Source organism: Sitodiplosis mosellana, unplaced genomic scaffold, assembly GCF_009176505.1.
Source record: "Sitodiplosis mosellana isolate CC-2019 unplaced genomic scaffold, AAFC_SMos_1.0 Smas_scaffold_6191, whole genome shotgun sequence".
Lineage (NCBI taxonomy): Eukaryota > Metazoa > Arthropoda > Insecta > Diptera > Cecidomyiidae > Sitodiplosis > Sitodiplosis mosellana.
Genome location: NW_022601432.1, coordinates 1,626,672 through 1,646,084, shown reverse-complemented (window position 1 = coordinate 1,646,084; position 19,413 = coordinate 1,626,672). Strand labels below are relative to the sequence as shown.

The following is a 19,413-nucleotide window of genomic DNA, read 5'->3' as shown; positions in this document are numbered from 1 at the left end:
TGAAAGCAAATGCGGCACCCAACGCGCAGATAGCTTATGCATTTCCAAATGTTCATGCAAAATCTTAAACACCACACTGGTTGAGATGTGCAAAGCCTCTGCTATTTCACGCACCTTCAAACGACGATCATCTTTCACCATTTTGTAGACTTTTTTAATGTTTTCTAAACTCATTTGGACGACCTGACCGATGTTCGTCTTCACAGCTCGTTCTGCCCCTTGCGAATTCATTCACCCAAGAATACACTGTGGTTTTCGATGGAGCAGAGTCACCAAGTGTTGCATCCAATCGGGCTTTGATATCTTTGCCCGACATATTTTCCAAACAAAAAAATTTAATCACCGCGCGAATTTCGTTTTTTTCCATTTTTTCAATTTTACCAATTTTTCAACTTTTGTATGCTCGTTGTAAACAAACCAATGAACCGATTGACATGAAATTTGACAGGTCTTCCTAAATATGTCTGAAGTTGTACACAGTGTCAAAAAATATGGCACAGGGCTGTCCAAAATATGCGAGTCCGGGTAATTAAAAAACGACCCTCGTAGTTGGAATACCTTCAGCATTTTCTTGGCGATTTCTTTATTCCCAGCTCCAAACGATATATTATGTTTCTCTAAAAAATTAGGTGAAAAAAATTTATAAATCTGTCTATTCCATCCAATTTAAGGCCATGCCGAGTGGATACCAATTTGGAGGGTGAGCAGGCCGCAACCCAAGCAGCAATCGAATTGCGCTTCTCATATTCATTGCTCGAGAAGCTCATTGCATATTTGGATCGTGCAACAATCAATATGAAACTATTGAAACCATCGGCAACATTCAGTCGTCGTTCGTCATTCAAAACGGCATCCAGAGACATTAAATTCTTCTCAAAAGTCGTATTGCCATTGATCGAAAAGTATTTCTCGACGCATCGCAGTTATTTCATAGCCGTTGCAACAGCGACCAACAATATCGGTGCCGCTTCGTTGAAGGAAAAAGAAATGGTTGCGGCCATTTTCTGTAAATTGGCCAATCTGTTGCGCCAGCGTTTGTCTGCATTCGGACCGGATATTCGAATAACGGTACGATGCTTGCAAGTGTTGGTGAAAGGTATCGATGCAAAGTCATTGGTCAAGAATTGTCCCGAATTCATTCGTACATCGATGTTGACATTCTTCAACACCACGGCCGACGATTTGAGTCAAACGATTATCAACTTGCAGGAGGGAAAATACAGCCACTTGCGAGGTACACACTTAAAAACATCCACCTCTCTGTCGTATGTAAACCAGGTGATAATGCCGGTGTTAACATCGATGTTTGATCATTTGGCCGCATGCGATTATGGAAGCGATTTACTTTTGGATGAAATTCAAGTGGCATCGTACAAGATTTTAGCCGCATTGTACACACTGGGCACGGACAGTACATTGACCAATGATCGTAAATATCTGAAGACCGAAATTGAACGCAGCCGACCAAGTTTGGGAACATGTTTGGGCGCGTTTAGCTCCACATTTCCGGTTGCATTCTTGGAACCGCATCTCAATAAACACAATCAATTTTCGCTGCTTAATCGCATTGCCGATCATTCGCTGGAGGCGCAGGATATTATGGTGCGAATGGAGAGTTCAATGCCAAATTTAGAATCGATTCTAACCGAAGTCGACCAATTTGTTGAATCGGATAAAACATACATTGATGCTCCGCACATAATTGATGTTATTTTACCATTGCTGTGTGCATATTTACCGTTTTGGTGGTCACAGGGACCGGATAATGTTTCACCAACAAGTGGCAACCATGTTACAATGGTGACCGCCGATCATATGAATGTTTTGCTGAAAAACGTACTGAAAATGATTAAAAAGAACATTGGCAACGAAAATGCACAGTGGATGACCCGAATCGCCGCATACACACAACAGATTATCATTAATAGCTCGGAAGAATTGCTCATCGATCCATTTTTGCCGCTGGCCGAACGTGTCAAAAAGCGTACCGACAATATGTTCCACAAGGAGGAAGGCATGCGTGGTTTTATTAAATCGGCAAACGACGATACATCACAAATCGAATCTCAAATCCAAAATGATTGGCAACTTTTAGTGCGTGATATTTATTCATTCTATCCGTTACTTATTAAATATGTCGATTTGCAACGCAATCACTGGCTCAAGAATAACATCCACGAAGCTGAAGAGCTGTACAATTATGTGGCGGAAATTTTTAACGTTTGGTCAAAGAGTCAGTACTTCTTAAAGGAAGAGCAAAACTTTATATCGGCCAATGAAATCGATAATATGACATTGATTATGCCGACGGCAACACGACGACCAATCTCCGATGGAGCTCCGGTGACTGGCGGAAAAGTGAAGAAGAAGAAGAAACATCGCGAGAAGAAACGGGACAAAGACAAGGAAGTACAAGCCAGTTTAATGGTGGCTTGCTTGAAACGTCTTTTGCCAGTCGGTTTGAATTTGTTCGCTGGCCGAGAACAAGAGCTCGTTCAACATTGTAAAGATCGATATCTTAAGGTGAGGAACAGAGAGAGTGGGAGTCTTTTTTCAGGATTTTTCATTCTAAATATTATGGGAAAATTGAAAAGAAAAAACAAGAAAAACTAAACAATAATTAAACTGAACTAGTTTTTTCACTGATCAACGGTTTAACTGTGTATTTTCTTTGTTTTAAACAGAAAATGCCGGAAAGTGAGGTCATTGAATTTGCTCGCACACAACTCACATTGCCAGATAAGCTCGATCCTGCCGACGAAATGTCGTGGCAACACTATCTGTACTCAAAATTAGGAAAGGACCAGACCTCGGAAGAGATTATTGAAAAACCACCGGCGGGCGCCACCGAAAAGATTAAAACCAAAGATCAAATCATCCAAGAGACAGTCGAACGCATTGTAGCAATGGCTAAAGTTTTATATGGACTTCACATGGTAAGTCGTTCATTTTCCAACTTGTTCGTTCATTTGCGTTGACGATTGATTAAAATTCAAAACTTGAGAACTTTTTTTGTTGTTGATTGGCACCAGTAAAATTTGAAATTTCATCGGAGGGATGAACCTCTACATGTAAATTATGGGTTTTTTTTGTCATAAAGGAGAAGATAAGAAAAGAATGACAATACAGGAATAAGCATACTGGAGCGTAACGTAGCATAAAATATACGAGAGTGAACCATGAATTTCCAAACACATGGTAATTACATGGATAGCAGCGAATTCGCTTATCTATGTCACGCTTCAGTGTGCTTATTTGCTCTCTGTGTGTTTTTTTCCCACCGCCGCAAATTAGTTTTTCCCCGAAATCAGTCCCAATTTTTTTTTTTCAATTCATTTTTTTCTCTTCAATTCATTATTTTAATTCATTTTTTCCTGATATAATTTTTATTTTGAACAAAAAAACACCTGGTTTAGATTGATCATCCCCAACAACAAAGTAAAAACGTTTATCGAAGTGTCGTTTCAATACAAAGAAAACGAGCTGTTATCGCTTGTTTCCGCCAAATTCCAATACATTTACTGCCAAGGTTATATTTTAGTCACTTTTTTGTGGAGTTTTTTTCTTCATTAATAATAATCGTTTGTGTTTGTTTTTTCGAATTTTGTGTGGAATAACATTATTTTTTTAAAACTGTTTCAACAAGCGTACACAAATTTTTAACAGGTGAATGTTTTGTGTTTTTCTGTGTTAGTATCGGTATTGAAAGCTAACGGATAGTAGTGTTTCCCATGAAAAATATTCCAATTTTTGTGGAAGAAAGGGTTTGATTTTGTTTGGTTCATGCACACAAATGCTACTAAAACCATTAAAAAAATCATATAGTAAAAACCAAAATTAAAGTGAAATGAATTTAATGAACGAGTTTTCTAATTTTCCCTTCCCCAACCCAGGCATGTCGTCCTCGTTATTCGAGACAGAATTGGAAACGCATTTTATCGTTAGCAAGGAAAAATGCTGCTATTGCATGCTTAAGAGTAAAGCATCTTTATAAAATGAGCAGGTTGCTTCGTAACATTACCTTAACTGTATCTTAAAATATTTGTCTCTTTCGATTTTCTTTTATTTTTAATTTCGATTCGGTTTTTCTTTCGTCATATTTTAACTTTTATATGTTCTTCCCGAGTAATTTGTCCTGAAATTAGCCATGTTTAGCCAAAGATTGCTTCCGTTTTGCTTTAATATGGCATGATTTTGAGTTTGATTACTTACCAGAACAGATGAATGTCAACCGGAACAAAAAGAAATAATATTTTGTTGAAATACATTTGCAGACATCGTGGATGCAACATCTTTGCCCGAACCTATTACGAATCATGGTTGCAGGATGAAAATATTGGACAAGAAATGTTGATTGACGTTTTAACGGTAATATTGACTTTAATTCCCGAAATATTTTGTTTTCTTTTTGAAATTGGAAAAGCGAAAATTTATATTTTACTCACGTAGCAAACGTTCGAAGAAGCGGAAAAGAAAAAGAAAGATGACTTATGCGATCAAGGCAAACCAGATCCATTGTCCCAATTGGTGATAACATTCTGTCGTAATGCAATGGCTGAACGTAGCGGTGCACTTCAAGAAGATCCATTATATATGTCGTATGCACAAATTGTGGCTAAATCATGCGGCGAAGAACAGGAGGATGATGGTGGTGGCGAAGGTGATGCCAGCATTCATGTAAGTGCACAATTTCTTTTCATTTGGCTAATACTGTTTGAATAATTGGTTTGACATTTTCAAACGAAGTTTTATTCTATGTATTAATAGTATGAATTAAGAATGATCAATTGCACATCAAATACTAATCATCTAAATGCATTTTATACTAATATTTCAAATTCATTTTAACCCACCATGAAGAGTATGGAAAAAGTGATTGTAAGTTAATACTAACTAAATTTTATATGGAAACAAAATGGCTTTTTCCCTGCAATCAGATGTGATTTGCTCTTTTCTCAACGTTTTCTTTTCAACTTTTTTTTTTCCTTTTCTTCGATTCTTCCCAAATAAAAGGAGCAAGAAATGGAAAAGCAAAAACTTTTGTTCCATCAAGCTCGGCTGGCCAAACGTGGAGTTGCTGAAATGGTGTTACTTCATATATCAGCATCAAAAGGTATACCGAGCGATATGGTCATGACAACATTGGAATTGGGTATTGCTATATTGCGTGGCGGTAATATCGACATTCAAATGGGCATGTTGAATCATTTGAAGGAGAAAAAAGATGTTGGCTTTTTCACATCAATCGCCGGACTGATGAACTCGTGCAGCGTTTTAGATCTGGATGCATTTGAACGGAACACCAAAGCCGAAGGTACGTTCTTTCGATTTATAAATTGGTCGCTTTTCATCTGTATCTCGTTGATTCACATTCAGAAGAAGATAAATTAAAATTCAATTAGCTTGCAAACAAGGCTAATTTATGTAGTTACAACATAGATTGATCGAAATTTTCATCATAGAAAACATAAATTCAGCTCACGCTAAAATACGGTAATTTGAACTAAAGTTGCTTCAAAATGTGGAAAAAACAATCACGCGATTCAATTTCAAAAGTTATATGGGAGACTTTAATTCAAGCGTCTTTTGTCTGGGCCTTGATATTATAACATTTATGTCATAACAATGTGTCATATTCCAAAGATCAAAATAGTTCGTAATTCTAATTTTCACCATATGTCCGTTCGCCAAATATCTCAATAATCGCACCAAAACTCATATTTAAACAAAGAAATCTAGTCAAAATTCGAATTTAATTTCCAATTCAGCAATTTGGCTCTAGAAAACACCTAATCTTTTGATCTATTTTTGTTTTAATGCAAGAGAAATTGTTTCGTTCATTTGGATTGTCAAAATTCATCTCTTTTTCATTGTTATTATTTTTTTCTTATTTCCACATTTGGTTGCGCTAAAACAATATTGCGGGTGTTTTCTGTAACTGTTCCATCCACACACACAAACACACACACACACCACACAATCAATCTGTTGTTCTGTGATCCTACCTCCCATCATCAAATGCCAAAAAAAAAAAAAAACATGTATATCAAAAACCAAAAACCAAAAATCAAAAAATCTATGCAAAAAAACCACAACCACGTTTTCTTGCACGTACTCTTCTTACTTGTATCCATCATGATACCATTTAAATATAAAAAAAAACACATAAAAAAAAACAAAAGAGTATATTCCGAGTGCGGGTTCAGGTCTAGGTGTTGGTTCGGAAGGAGCGGCTGGCGAGAAAAATATGCACGATGCTGAATTTACATGCGCCCTATTTCGATTCATTCAACTCACTTGTGAAGGTCACAACTTGGGTAGGCAATTTTTGATGCTTTTTTTTCGATTTTTTTTTTCATTTTTTTTGTTTAAATGAAATGTGATTGATTTATTTGTAAAATAATTTATCTAATCAATTTAACTGTTCGTTTTCAGAATGGCAAAACTATTTGCGAACACAAGCTGGTAATACAACGACGGTGAATGTTGTCATCTGTACGGTGGATTATTTGTTGCGATTGCAAGAATCTATCATGGATTTCTATTGGCATTATTCGAGTAAAGAGGTGATCGATCAGGCAGGCAAATTGAATTTCTTCAAAGCGATCGGTGTGGCCAGTCAAGTATTCAACACGTTGACTGAAGTCATTCAAGGACCATGTACACTGAATCAACAGGCATTGGCACATTCACGTCTATGGGATGCGGTCGGCGGTTTTCTCTTCTTATTCTCACACATGCAAGACAAACTATCGAGACACTCGAGCCAAAATGATTTGCTCACCGAACTGAATAATCTGCAAAAAGATATGATTACAATGATGTTGTCGATGCTGGAAGGAAATGTCGTCAATGGCACCATTGGAAAGCAAATGGTCGACACATTGGTCGAATCAGCGTCGAATGTTGAATTGATTTTGAAATATTTCGATATGTTCTTGAAATTGAAAGAGTTGACAACATCGGCATCATTCGGCGCCGAAATCGATCCCAACGGCGATGGATGGGTCGAAACAAAGGATTTTAAAGAGAAAATGGAACAAACCAAAAATTACACACCGTAAGTTTGAGCTGAAAATGAATTTCACTTTAAAATGGTGTGAATTTGTTCACCTTTTTCTTAATTTCCATCATTTCAATATTTCAACACAAAATCCTATAGAAATTCAAAAAAAAAAATGTTTTTCTTTGAATCAACAGCGAGGAGATCGATTTTCTGTTGGCCTGCATGGAAGTCAATCACGACGGAAAAGTTGATTACGAAGCATTCGCTGACCGTTTCCATGAGCCAGCCACTGAAATCGGTTTCAATTTGGCGGTTCTGTTGACAAATCTCTCAGAGCATATGCCAAATGAGCCACGATTAGCCCGATTCTTGGAGACAGCCGGTTCGGTATTGAATTATTTCGAACCGTTTTTAGGACGTATTGAAATTATGGGTGGCTCTAAGCGAATTGAACGTGTCTATTTTGAAATCAAAGATTCAAACATTGAACAATGGGAGAAACCACAAATTAAGGAATCAAAACGTGCATTCTTCCATTCGATTGTAACGGAAGGTGGTGACAAAGAGAAGCTCGAAGCGTTTGTTAACTTCTGCGAAGATGCTATTTTCGAAATGACACATGCATCAAATCTCATGGCAACGGACGATAATACAAGTAACACGAAAAAAGAAGCCAAATACAGCACATACATCAGCGAAGAAGATGAAGAACGGTAGGTTTGAACGGTTGGAAATGTTGTTATAAAAATAAAAATTGACTTGAATTTTGGTTTTGCAGAGCGGCCAGAGATCCAATCCGACGAAGTGTGCAAGGTGCAAAGAATGCCTTTAAATACACCATACACTTATTTAGCCCAGCAAATATCAAACATCAATTGGGTGTAATGAAAACCATGTCCATACCGGAATTGATAATTGGATTCTTTAAGTCGATATTCTATGCATTCTATTACTCGGGCTACGGTGTAATGGCAATCATTAAATATTTGTTGATAAATGTGTTGATGTCATTGATGCGTGGACCAGCTGAAGAAGTGATTGAAGAAGCTCCAATTGAAGAGGATAAATTTTCCATGAAAGCGTTAGCACTGCCGGCCGAAGAGACATCGACAACAATGCAGGCATTCGGATTGGATATAAGTAAAGAGGAAAATGGACAATTCAAAATGGCACCGCACGAATCATCGCAACCAAGTCCAACTGCTTCGGAAGAAACGGGCGAGAGTACGCCTGAAGAAGGTGGTGAACAAACGGATCCATCTGCCGAAGTGGAACAACCAATGACTTTGGTAAGTGACAATTTCATTATATTCGGTTACACAAATAATTTGTCGATAATTGGAATTTTCGTTTTTGTCGCAACAAAGGTCGATTTGTTGGGTGGAGAAGCGGCAAAGCGAGCAGATATCGAACGTTCTGAGGCGCAAAAAGTGCAGGAAGCTGCGATGGCAACAATCGAAGCCGAATCAAAGAAAACTGCACAACAAACTACCGAAACACCAGCCGTCGAACAAATCGATTTCTCCAAATATGCCCATCGTGCTGTCAGCTTTTTGGCGCGAAATTTCTACACTCTCAAATATTTGGCGTTGGTATTGGCGTTTGGCATCAATTTCATGTTGTTATTCTATAAAGTTACGTCATACGCTGAAGAGGGAGACGAAGATGAAGATGATTTGCTTGGTTTTGGTTCTGGTTCTGGCATACTCGAAGGATCTGGTGGCTCGGGCAGTGGTGCTGGTGATGATGAAGACGATGATCCAATGGAAGCGGTACATGTGGATGAAGATTTCTTTTACATGGAACATGTGCTACGCGTGGCCGCATTGTTGCACAGTTTATGCTCGTTATGCATGTTAATCGCCTATTATCACCTTAAAGTGCCATTGGCCATTTTCAAACGGGAAAAAGAAATTGCACGACGATTGGAATTCGATGGTTTATTCATTGCCGAGCAACCGGAAGACGATGACATTAAATCGCATTGGGATAAATTGGTAATATCAGCAAAGAGTTTCCCAGTGAACTATTGGGATAAATTTGTGAAGAAAAAAGTGCGCCAGAAATACAGTGAAACGTATGACTTTGATATGATTTCATTATTGCTGGGAATGGAAAAGACCACAAATCTGCCGGTGCAGGAAGTTGAATCGAGCGGTATTATTCAGTACATATTGACGATCGATTGGAGGTACCATGTGTGGAAAGCGGGTGTAACCTTCACAGATAATGCCTTCCTCTATGCACTGTGGTATTTCACATTTTCGGTGCTGGGTAATTTCAACAATTTCTTCTTTGCTGCCCATTTGCTCGATGTTGCCGTCGGTTTTAAGACATTGCGTACGATTTTGCAGTCGGTAACACACAACGGAAAACAGCTGGTATTGACGGTCATGCTGTTGACAATTATTGTGTACATTTATACGGTGATTGCGTTCAATTTCTTCCGTAAATTTTACATTCAGGAAGAGGATGAAGAGGTGGACAAAAAGTGTCACGATATGTTAACATGTTTTGTGTTCCATTTGTATAAGGGTGTACGGGCTGGTGGTGGTATTGGTGATGAAATCGGTGATCCCGATGGCGATGACTACGAAGTGTATCGCATCATTTTCGATATCACATTCTTCTTCTTTGTTATTGTCATTCTGTTGGCCATCATTCAAGGTTTGATTATTGATGCATTCGGTGAGCTTCGTGATCAACTTGAATCGGTCAAAGAAGATATGGAATCGAATTGCTTTATTTGTACGATGGAAAAGAGTTTCTTTGATGCGGTACCGCATGGTTTTGATACGCACGTACAGCAAGAGCATAATTTAGCCAATTACATGTTCTTCTTGATGCATTTAATCAATAAGCCCGACACCGAGTACACCGGCCAGGAAACATATGTTTGGAACATGTATCAGCAACGTTGCTGGGACTTTTTCCCGGTCGGTGACTGTTTCCGGAAGCAAAACGAAGACATAAAAGCTGGCGGTGGCGAATAATAACACACGCACACCACACACAACACACAACAATACACCACATTTATTTTGCACAACCATTTTACGTATTATTCATTTTATATAAATAGTTCTCTCTCTCTCTCTTTTTTTGTAAACAAAAACAAACTTTGTTTCATCCATTCGGCACGACGACGAAGACGACGGACGAACGAACGACGACGACAAGAACAACACATCGACAAATCAAAAAAAAAAAACAAATTCAGTCATCTTTTTATATGTACTTTCTTATTTCTAAGCAATTGAAGTTTTTTTTTTAAATATCAACACACACTCTCTTTAGGAACAAACGAAGAAAAAGAAAATCATACTAGTCAAAATTTACATCAGATTATGTTCATAAATTATTCTCTCTCAAACACACACACGCAATCAATTGAATTCAGTAAAAATTCAATTGAAACATTTGTAAAAAAAAAAAAAAACAAAGCAAATATTTGGACTAAAGAAACAAGTGGACATCACTGTTCAATTATTACTGAAAATGTTATTTAGTTAAGTTTAAGCGCAATTCAGACAATCGATAAATCTATTCTAGACATCATTTAGCCATTTCTATTTCGCTGTTAGGAATACGATTCATATCATCAAATAATTCTAGCAGTTCAATCCTTTATTTTCGTTTTCGGATTGTTTTTCACCCTATGGCTGGCTAAAAAACTATCATATTGTATTTTTCAACCACACTCATACATGGAAAAAACAACACTCTCTCTTCAAAATCACGACCAAATTAATTTCACCTTCAAAAACGGTGACCAAGTGTAAAAAATGAAATACAAACCAATAAGCCATGAAAACATTGCTGGTTCTTCATATAAACCAACAATAATAATCCGACGTGGATGAATGACGAAATGCTATTTTTTTTTTAAATATAACTATTATGTTTTTGATTCAACACACGTGTATTTTCATACAAGAACTTGTAATTTTTCTCTCTTATCGATTCTAATACATATTCAATAAAAAAAAACAACGTGAGAAAAAGTTATTCGCTCTGCTTTTTAGAATTTAAACATTTATTTCCTATGAGTAAAGCTATTTAGAATGAGCGCGCCATAATCAAATGGTAAAAACGGTAAGATGTTTGCATGATGATGGCGCTGTGTCATCGATTCTGTCTTCAGTACATGGTCGCCTGATGTATTGGTGACTCCCTCTGTAGAACTTGTGCAGCTGTCATTGCACACACACATGCCATTCATGTAATGACGACGTATTCCCTGTTTTCAATATCAAAGTGACTTTTAGTTGGATGCATTGTATTTTGAAACACAATTTTAAAAAGTTGGCTGTGTTTGTTTGTTATGATTTTTTCTGTTGGATATTTTTCGTTAAACTGCGGTAAGTTGATCTCAGGATTGGGAAGCGGTCGCATTTCGAAAAAAAAAATGCACGCAATGAAATCGAATTATGAGAAAATTTCGCTGTAACAGATAATATGGCAATAAAGTATGGCACAGCATTCATATATACTAACGATTTCAAATGATTTTAAAATGAAGGTACGAACGATTTTTACCTCAACATTTTTGTAAAAACACACATTTCTGCTTGGATTTCAGATCGTGTAAATATTCGTCAGATTTGATTGGATGACCCATGCCAAATGAATTTTGGATGAACATATTATAAACATTCAGCAACATGAATCCAACATTTAAAACCGTATCAAGAGCGAGTGTAGCAAGCCGACTAAAAAATTTCCACTGTACATATTCGAAATGTTAACCAAATTTTCTACAAAGATTCAATGTGAAATCAAGAGCAAATAAAATCAATGGCCATTATTCTATCAGATATTCTGGATCAAAGCGTTGCAGACCCAAATAGTACATTCGAAAATTGTATGCCGAAAATAGAACGAATTGTACACCAAATGCTGAATAAATGAAGTTAAACATGCGCTATCGTACAGTGTCCCATCAGAGTATACCCTGATCACGATGAATCGGTGAAGGTATCGCAAAAAAATGACGGTGTCATCGAATGAGAAGAATCGATGCTTTATGAACGAAAAGGACTTGTACAATTTAAGTCACAGTGTTTAAACATTCGCAATATGATCGACCATTCAACGGGCAATCCACATCATTCAAAAATGCTAGAACAATAAAAAATTAGTTTGAAAAAAATATATTTTAAAATTTTTTGATCAAAATTGAAATTTGCAAATATTTAAAATGCTTCATATATCGACCCCCTTATTGAATTCTGAACTTCATATGACTGTGTATGCACAAAAAACAAGAATACCCGCAAAAAAGCTAACAAATGTTCTTTTTTTTAACATCTATTACATAGAAGCTATGACCGGCCCCTTATGGGGCTCTTGGAAAGTCTGTTTTCTACATTTCTCTCAATAACAGATGGCGATTGGAAATGATATTTTTGTACTGAGAAAGAAAACAATTTTAATTATTCGAATTTCTTGGAGCAATAATGAAGATACTGTGTATCATCTCTCATCAAACATATTTATTTTTCATTTATCAGAAAGATTGATCGCTTTTTCATTGGTCATTTATTGAACAATTTTCATGGTTTTTAATAATTATTTAAAATGACGACAATGACGATGGCAACTACGTCGTTTCCCATGTACTTGATTTGAGCTATTCGCGCGAACGAGCACATTCACACGTTAAGTTAAGCTATTAATTTGGTCAATATTTGCAGGAAAAACGTCAATCTTGATGCGAACAAACAACGTCGCAAATGGTGTAAATTGCTTAAATGTGAACAAGTATCTTTTTTTCAGTTGCATGCGCAAGTGCATTTGGACAGAGTAAAAAACAACAATAACAGCTCTCAACCGAGCACATTTACTATGCATCTAAATTGCACTAATGTACGGAAATTGCTCTCAAGATATAATAAATCGTAATTTAAGATGAGGATTGCTTCACCATGCACACAGGCACCATAATTTTAAATACAAATCCAACAGAAATGTAGTGTTTCAACGGAAATTTCAGTATATACAGTGAGCGTCAAAAATTTGATGTTTGGTAGACAGTTCTTCACTTGTTTTTGGACTCAATTTAACCCGAACAACAAAATGGCCAAGGTCCACGTTATTCTCTTTGCTGTTGCAATCATTTATCAGATAACACAGGTAGGTAGGTATCTTTACCATTTTCTTTACATTCATTCAACCAATTGTTATCAGTGACAATTTTCATCATCGAACGTTTTTAGAATAACTCATTTCATTTTATTTATGATATAGACTACGGCCGACACAGCAGTATCATCAGACTGTGAGCAGAAAATTTATTCCTTTATACTGCCATATTATGAAAATTTTGATGAAAGTGGATTGGTGGATGACTTCGAAGAAGGTGCAAGATTTTGTTATGAAGTATCAATGGAAATTGGAAAAAATAAGGAACACATCCAACAACTATGGAGTGATCTTAGAATTTGGATTCATTCAGAACAGGTGGTTGCTCCGATCAAGAATCGCCAACCAGGTGAACCAGCGGCTAGAGATTTAGCCATCGCCGCCTGTGCACGGTGCAATGCAATGTTAATAAGCTAAATAGCTATTGCATGTTAAAATATCAATTGTAATGATATTAACATTTTTTATATTTGGTTCATTCAAACAACAAAAAACAACAAAAAAGGCAAATTCCTAGTGAAATTTAAGGCAAAACACAATTAAAAAACCTGTCATTTTCCTTTCTAACAATCATAACTGAGAAAACATTCTTCTTTAATTTTAACTAGTATTTGGTTCGAATTTGCTGTCATTTCGTCTTATCATTGGATTTTGTATTTTTGGTGCTAGTTGCTTCCGAAGCCGGCGCAATGCCGCTTAGTTCTAAATTAGTTTGGAGTTCTTTGAGTGAACGTTGGCCATGTTGCAGTAGCATTTTGATCGTTAATTCATCCGTGTGATGCATATTGGCACGAAAATCAGATCGTGTCCATTGTTTCAAATCATTTCGGCTTGACACCTCCGGAACCAGTCTGATCGAACGGAATATTTCTCTGTAGAGCTTCATCACCTCTTGCCGCAGCATAAACTACATTGAAAATGACAGAAGATTAGTATCATTTTTCACTGATGAAAAGACAATTTTCTTCGGAAGAAATGTACAATTTGAGCGTTTTCTCCAGTGAAGCATTCAATGTTTCTTCGTCAATATTACCTGTTTCAATGACAATATTGGTTTCGTGAATTTTCTCATTGTGCCCAAAAATCAAGCCACAATTTGAGCATGGAAAATCGCTTTTTGGTGTCTGTTGACCAGCAAGAATCAGAAACTAAATACACATCGCTTTTGTAGTTTAACCTGTCTTTGCGAAATGAAAAGTCCAATGTTTACAACAATTATCACTCAGACTCAATGGGTTTCAATGAAGTTTTTAGGTTCTAGCAGTGAATGTGTTTAATTCTCCTCGGTTGTAATACTGAAAGTGGAGCCGGTCGCTTTTTCCTCTCTATTTTTATTCATTCATTCTGAACCAAGTGGTGGAAATTACGTTATTTGGTAATAGAAATGGAATTATCCATGAGCTTTGGGACACTGTATGTATCAGTGTAAGCCATCGAATTAGAAGTGTGTGTTGCGAATACGGTTACATCAGCCAATGAGTAAGCGAACGAAAAGAAGGTGAGAAAGTGAGAGAAAACAAGAAAAATGGACTGCTGTGTGTTCGGTTGTCATGTATGCGCGCGCCAGTCAAAACAACAACATAATCACACTCGTTTATACACAACACCGATCTGTTGATGTCACAGATTAAGTTAGCGGCTTAAGATGCGGTATAGTCTTGAACATAGACTGCTATCGATAGGACGCAAAACGGATAACTCCTGCTGAACATCATTATCATCACAATTTTTTTTTTATGTAAATTCAAATAAAATAATTTACCGAAGATATTTTTCGAAAGTAAAAAAAAAATTTCAATAAAAAATATATCGTTAAAAATCGACGAAAAAAAAAATAACATGATGAAAAGTGAAGTGATCATTTTGTAACGGAAATTAATTGAACACAAAGTCATAAACATAAATTTCGATAAATTGATGATAGATTTTGTTAGTGTTTAAATTGAGTTGACGTGATGAAATTTAATGAAATTAATTTCGAATTGAAAAAGGACGGATTAACTGTCCGTGTCCATCCCATATAAACGGAAGAAGAAAAATTTAGAAAAAAAAAACTATGATCGCTTTGGAATTTTCGGTGCTATTGATAGTTTATAGATCATTATTAACATTGAACGCGTTTGTAAATCAATCGATGTGAAAAAGAAAAGTAACAAGAGCATCCAACGAAGCCACCAATGAAATCAAAGGATTAGTCTCACTCGCTCACTCATTTTCATTATTATTCTTCTGTTTTTTTTTTTTTTTATTTCGTCCGTTTAAATGGCAAGCATATTGGCTTGCATGTAAAATACACCAGTTTAAAAATAGCTTGTGTTGTGTGTGCGCGCTGGTTTGCTGTGTGTTGTTGAGAGCAACGTGCATCGTGCAAATAAACCATTCGATAAATTAATTTGAGCGAAGAGAGTCATAACACATGTACACTCACGCCTCTCGCACAAGGGATCCCGAAACGAACAAAACAAATAAACGGTGCATAAGTGCAAAAAGTGAAGGAGAGCGAGTGAGAGTGTGTGGGAGAGCGAGTGAGTGAGAGCAAACATTTAATTATTTACCAGAGTAAATATTCCGTTACAGCAGAAACGAGCAAAAAAAAAGAGAAAAATGTATTCCATACACATTGAGAGAGCTTAAAGTGCTAAACAGGATTTTAAACATTCATAAAAAACGCATTTATGACTTTGACTACGAAGAAAGAGAAATATGCATGTAATAATTTGAAGATAGAAGGAAAGAGAGTGTGTGTGTTTGTGTCATAAAACGGAAAAATTCAAGGAGATTTCTTGTAATAGATGGAAATTTGATATTTAATTTGATCATTCCCCGGGTATAACGATAGCAAAAAAAAAAACGTATAATAACAACACGATAACCGTATATGAACGAGCCAACGGATTTCCACAGAAATTTCGTCAACCATATATGCAGATGGTAAATTTATAGGCGATCACATTGCTGCCGCTGTCACCAAGACCGCAGATTCGTCTTTTTTTGTGAATGTATCTTTTGAATTTGTCACATCTGATCATCATCGGAGAATGTCTGCAAAAACATCACCACTATTGATGAAAATTAAAAAAGAAGTCAACGAAGAAATCAAGGTAATGAATTTTTAACAATTCGTTATTGTTTTTGTCTCTATGAACATTCATTTTCATCGCCTTCGCCAAACGTTCATTTGAACTGTGCACGAATTGTTGTATGGAATTTTTGTTTGTTTATTGCATTTCATTCCAAATGATTGATTTAATACCGAAATGCGAGATGGCTATGCGGCTTTAATTCTTGTATTTTTTTTATTTTCCTTTTTTCGTGTGTGGGCGTCTCATGGTGGAATGTTTATATCTATGAAACGCAATTGACTCGTAATAATTTAAATGCAATTTTCATGCGAAAAACGGTTCCCGGATCTTTTCGGCATAAACACAAACTCACACCGAAATCAATACAAACAAAAGTCTCTCGAAATCTGATCTGATTGATGGTTTCTACTATCGAATGAACCCCCCCCCTCCCCCGTAATAGATAAATCAAATCGGCTAGAAATAAAAATGTTGTTCTTTTGACTCCGATCATTGGTGTGGCCGGCTCCGGTTAAATGCAAGGAATTAATTTTCTAGTTGAATTTAGGTTGTTTATATCACGATGGCAGAGAGAAGCAATGGCAACAACAACAACAAAAAGAATAATAACAGGAGAACCGTCGATTGATAGATACAGAGAAAGAAAGAGAGAGAGAGAGAGAACGAAACTCCACATTGAGAGTTTGTGTTTATGTTCTGGTGTGTGCAATCTGCATGAATGTGTGAGAATGCGCGCTCGCGCGCTAAAATATACTCACAGTTTAAGTATAAATTACACATAGAATATTTTGAAATCATATCGAATTTCGATGGTTGAATTTCAAATACGCGAACCATTGTGAGCGGACGCGCTCGCCGCACGCTAGCGCTCATTTTGCTCTCTCGCACGCCCGTTCTGTCGTTCGCTCACTCACTCTCTATATCGCGCGCGCGCTAAACCGGCCAAAGTAGCAGAGAGCAGTGGCAGTGGCTGTACATCAAAGAGTAACAGCACCGATATTCAATGGACGCTGCTGCGTATTTCTCCTATATATATATACGTGATTATGTCTCGCGTTTCTTGGTATACAATTTCACGAGTACCATTGCCATTAGCAGTGAATTTTATTCTACTTTTTTTAATTCACTGCTGTTGTTGCCTTCGTCATATTAAATTCACAGCAGAGAAGAAAAAAACGATTGTTGTTGTTGTTGTTTGTTTGCGCATTTCTTGAAATACTTTGGAAAATGTTCGTTTGTTTGATGAGCTGTGCTCTCTTTTGCTATCCTCTTATTTAAATAGAGAGAAAGGTGAACGAGAATTTTTAATTTGATGCTTCGCTTCTCATCGTCGTCGTTTAATACACAATTTATAATGGATATTAAATTTATTCATTTAAGTTGCAAATATGATCGAATTGAAGCCCGCATTTTCTTTTTCTTTTTCTAATGATTAGATGGTCGTCAGTTTATATTGTTTTTCTCAATTTTTTTTATCTTCTTCTCCTTTTCTCATTATTATCCTGGATATTTATTTCTCTTTCTCTCTCTCTCTCTCTCTCTCTCTCTCTCTCTCTCTACGTCGTTCAGTTTATTGCACTACAATTTCATTGAAACGAATGATATCAATTGAATTAACGGTGAGCAGACAAGACGAATGGAGTAATTGGTTATTGAATGAAGTTGATATTTATAGTAAAATCCATTACACGAATATAAAGGAACAGGTAAATATAGTTTTTAGCGTATTATCTCGCGTGTTTTGCAATGAATGGAAGATACGAACGCCATATCCGAAATGTTCTTTTTCTCCATTCAGCTTTTTATGGGGAACAACCGAAGAAAATATCGAATTTGCTCATTTCAGTGTTGGTTCAGGACGTAGAGAGAGAGAGAGAGAGTGAGAGAGAGAGAGAGAACATGTAATCGGATATTGATATTTTAAAAAAAATTGCGAAAATTTTCCATCGTATCGTTGTATTAGTTGTTGTTTCGGTTCGCTTTTTTGCGCATGAGATTTTTACCGCCTTTAGTTCTTAAAGTTCTTGTTACCGTGTTTCTCCTATCAATGAAATCGTAATGAATAATTTGCGGTTATATTTTATGCTTAATCAGATCCTGTTACATTCGGTATAAAGTGGATATGTGTGTTGTTGTTCATTCGGAATAATTCCGATGCGATCGAAAGACAGAACCACAAATTTGCCGGATCGCCTTTTTCTTTCGTTTAGTTGTTTTCTCAGCTTGAAAATAAATGCTCAAAGGCCACTTGAATTTTTGACTTTCTATCGTTGTTGTTGCTCTTGTTTCAAATCGTTTTTTTTTCTGTGCTCTCGCACTCCCCGAACAAACGAATATTTATTTGATCGAGAGAGAGAGAGAGAGAGAGAGAGAGAGAAAAAAATCCTGTTTGTTTGGGCTCGAACCGTTGTTTTCATCTCTGTGTGCCAATTTCCGCCCGATTTGAAACAACAATCAAATTAACAATGATAAATCTTGATTCGGTTTAAACAACATCCACAACAAATGAGAAAAATATAACTTAAGCGATCCATAAAAGCATCTTCTTAATGCCCTTAACTCCTTCGAAACCGATTCGCATCGTCATCTCAAAAATTATTTGAATATAACGAACGAATAACAACATCAACGGCAACAAAACACAATGATAAATACACACAGGCAGCACCAGCACGACCAAAAATGAAATGCAAACAATTTCATGTTCAGTGCTAAGTTTAACAGCGAATAAGTATTGAATTTCAATCTCGGCTTTCTTCATCGGTATCTTTCATTCTCGTTCGCTCGCTCGCTCGCTTGCCATTGCTCTATGTCTCTCTGTCCTCACCGTGGTGTCGCGTTCGCACAATTGCTTTTGGGCGCTCGGTTTATGTGCGTGTGTGTGTGTGTGTGTGTGTGTTGATTTAATAAATGCTGCGAAACACTTCACAAAGTGATACCGACCCATGTCGCCCATCCACCATTCATTCGAATTCGCGGGTCCGTATGCATTTTTATTTGTTCCTTTTGCTTGGCGGTCGTATTTTTTCTTTTCTTTTTTTCCCTTCATTTAAAGAATTCGAAAATCCCAATGATTTTCAAGGTGTTTTCGACACAGGACGTCGTAAAATGTTTCTTCTGTTGCTGATCATTCCTCTCTCTCTCTCTCTCTCTCTCTCTCTCTCTCTCTCTCTCTCTCTC

At 36.7% G+C, this 19,413-nt stretch overlaps 4 protein-coding genes and 1 long non-coding RNA gene across 22 annotated transcripts in view; 3 read left to right on the top strand and 2 right to left on the bottom strand.

Moving 5' to 3' along the window:
• LOC129576674 (ryanodine receptor) overlaps positions 1–11,014 on the top strand; it is a 30,918-nt gene extending 19,904 nt beyond the window's left edge. For 8 of the 18 annotated variants that reach the window (XM_055462082.1, XM_055462080.1, XM_055462085.1 and 5 more), the window contains 11 exons: positions 672–2,523; positions 2,685–2,936; positions 3,417–3,529; positions 4,275–4,368; positions 4,450–4,677; positions 5,014–5,314; positions 6,207–6,317; positions 6,436–7,060; positions 7,201–7,719; positions 7,785–8,295; positions 8,374–11,014. In XM_055462082.1, coding sequence (XP_055318057.1) covers positions 672–2,523; positions 2,685–2,936; positions 3,417–3,529; positions 4,275–4,368; positions 4,450–4,677; positions 5,014–5,314; positions 6,207–6,317; positions 6,436–7,060; positions 7,201–7,719; positions 7,785–8,295; positions 8,374–9,999 — 6,232 coding nt within the window. In that variant the 3' untranslated portion in view covers positions 10,000–11,014. Of the gene's footprint in view, positions 1–671; positions 2,524–2,684; positions 2,937–3,416; positions 3,530–3,893; positions 4,004–4,274; positions 4,369–4,449; positions 4,678–5,013; positions 5,315–6,182; positions 6,318–6,435; positions 7,061–7,200; positions 7,720–7,784; positions 8,296–8,373 lie in introns of all 18 variants that reach the window. The other 10 variants (XM_055462071.1, XM_055462073.1, XM_055462078.1 and 7 more) reach the window with 3 other exon arrangements.
• The window catches only part of LOC129576687 (cytochrome c oxidase assembly factor 5), a 152,660-nt gene that overhangs the window by 75,955 nt on the left and 57,292 nt on the right, over positions 1–19,413 (bottom strand). The window lies entirely within an intron of this gene.
• LOC129576688 (uncharacterized) lies at positions 11,229–12,158 on the top strand. The gene is made up of 2 exons (XR_008688917.1): positions 11,229–11,367; positions 11,589–12,158. It is a non-coding gene; the product is annotated as an uncharacterized LOC129576688 (long non-coding RNA).
• On the bottom strand, positions 13,600–14,392 carry LOC129576686 (LYR motif-containing protein 2-like). Its single transcript, XM_055462111.1, has 2 exons — positions 14,184–14,392; positions 13,600–14,057 (listed from the first exon to the last, which is right to left on the bottom strand). The coding sequence occupies exons 1-2, from the start codon at positions 14,220–14,222 to the stop codon at positions 13,779–13,781; spliced, it is 318 nt and encodes a 105-aa protein (XP_055318086.1). The 5' UTR covers positions 14,223–14,392; the 3' UTR covers positions 13,600–13,778.
• Positions 14,538–19,413, top strand: part of LOC129576679 (sine oculis-binding protein homolog) — a 15,222-nt gene continuing 10,346 nt past the window's right edge. The window contains exon 1 of the mRNA XM_055462098.1: positions 14,538–16,251. Within this exon, the coding sequence (XP_055318073.1) occupies positions 16,189–16,251 (63 nt within the window). The 5' untranslated portion in view covers positions 14,538–16,188. The remainder of the gene's footprint in view (positions 16,252–19,413) is intronic.

Coding starts and splice junctions, on each gene's coding strand:
- LOC129576686 (XM_055462111.1), bottom strand. CDS start 14,222: ATGAGAAAATTCACGAAACCAATATTGTCATTGAAACAG. Junction 14,058..14,183: donor CAATATTGTCATTGAAACAG/GTAATATTGACG, acceptor TTTTCAATGTAG/TTTATGCTGCGGCAAGAGGT.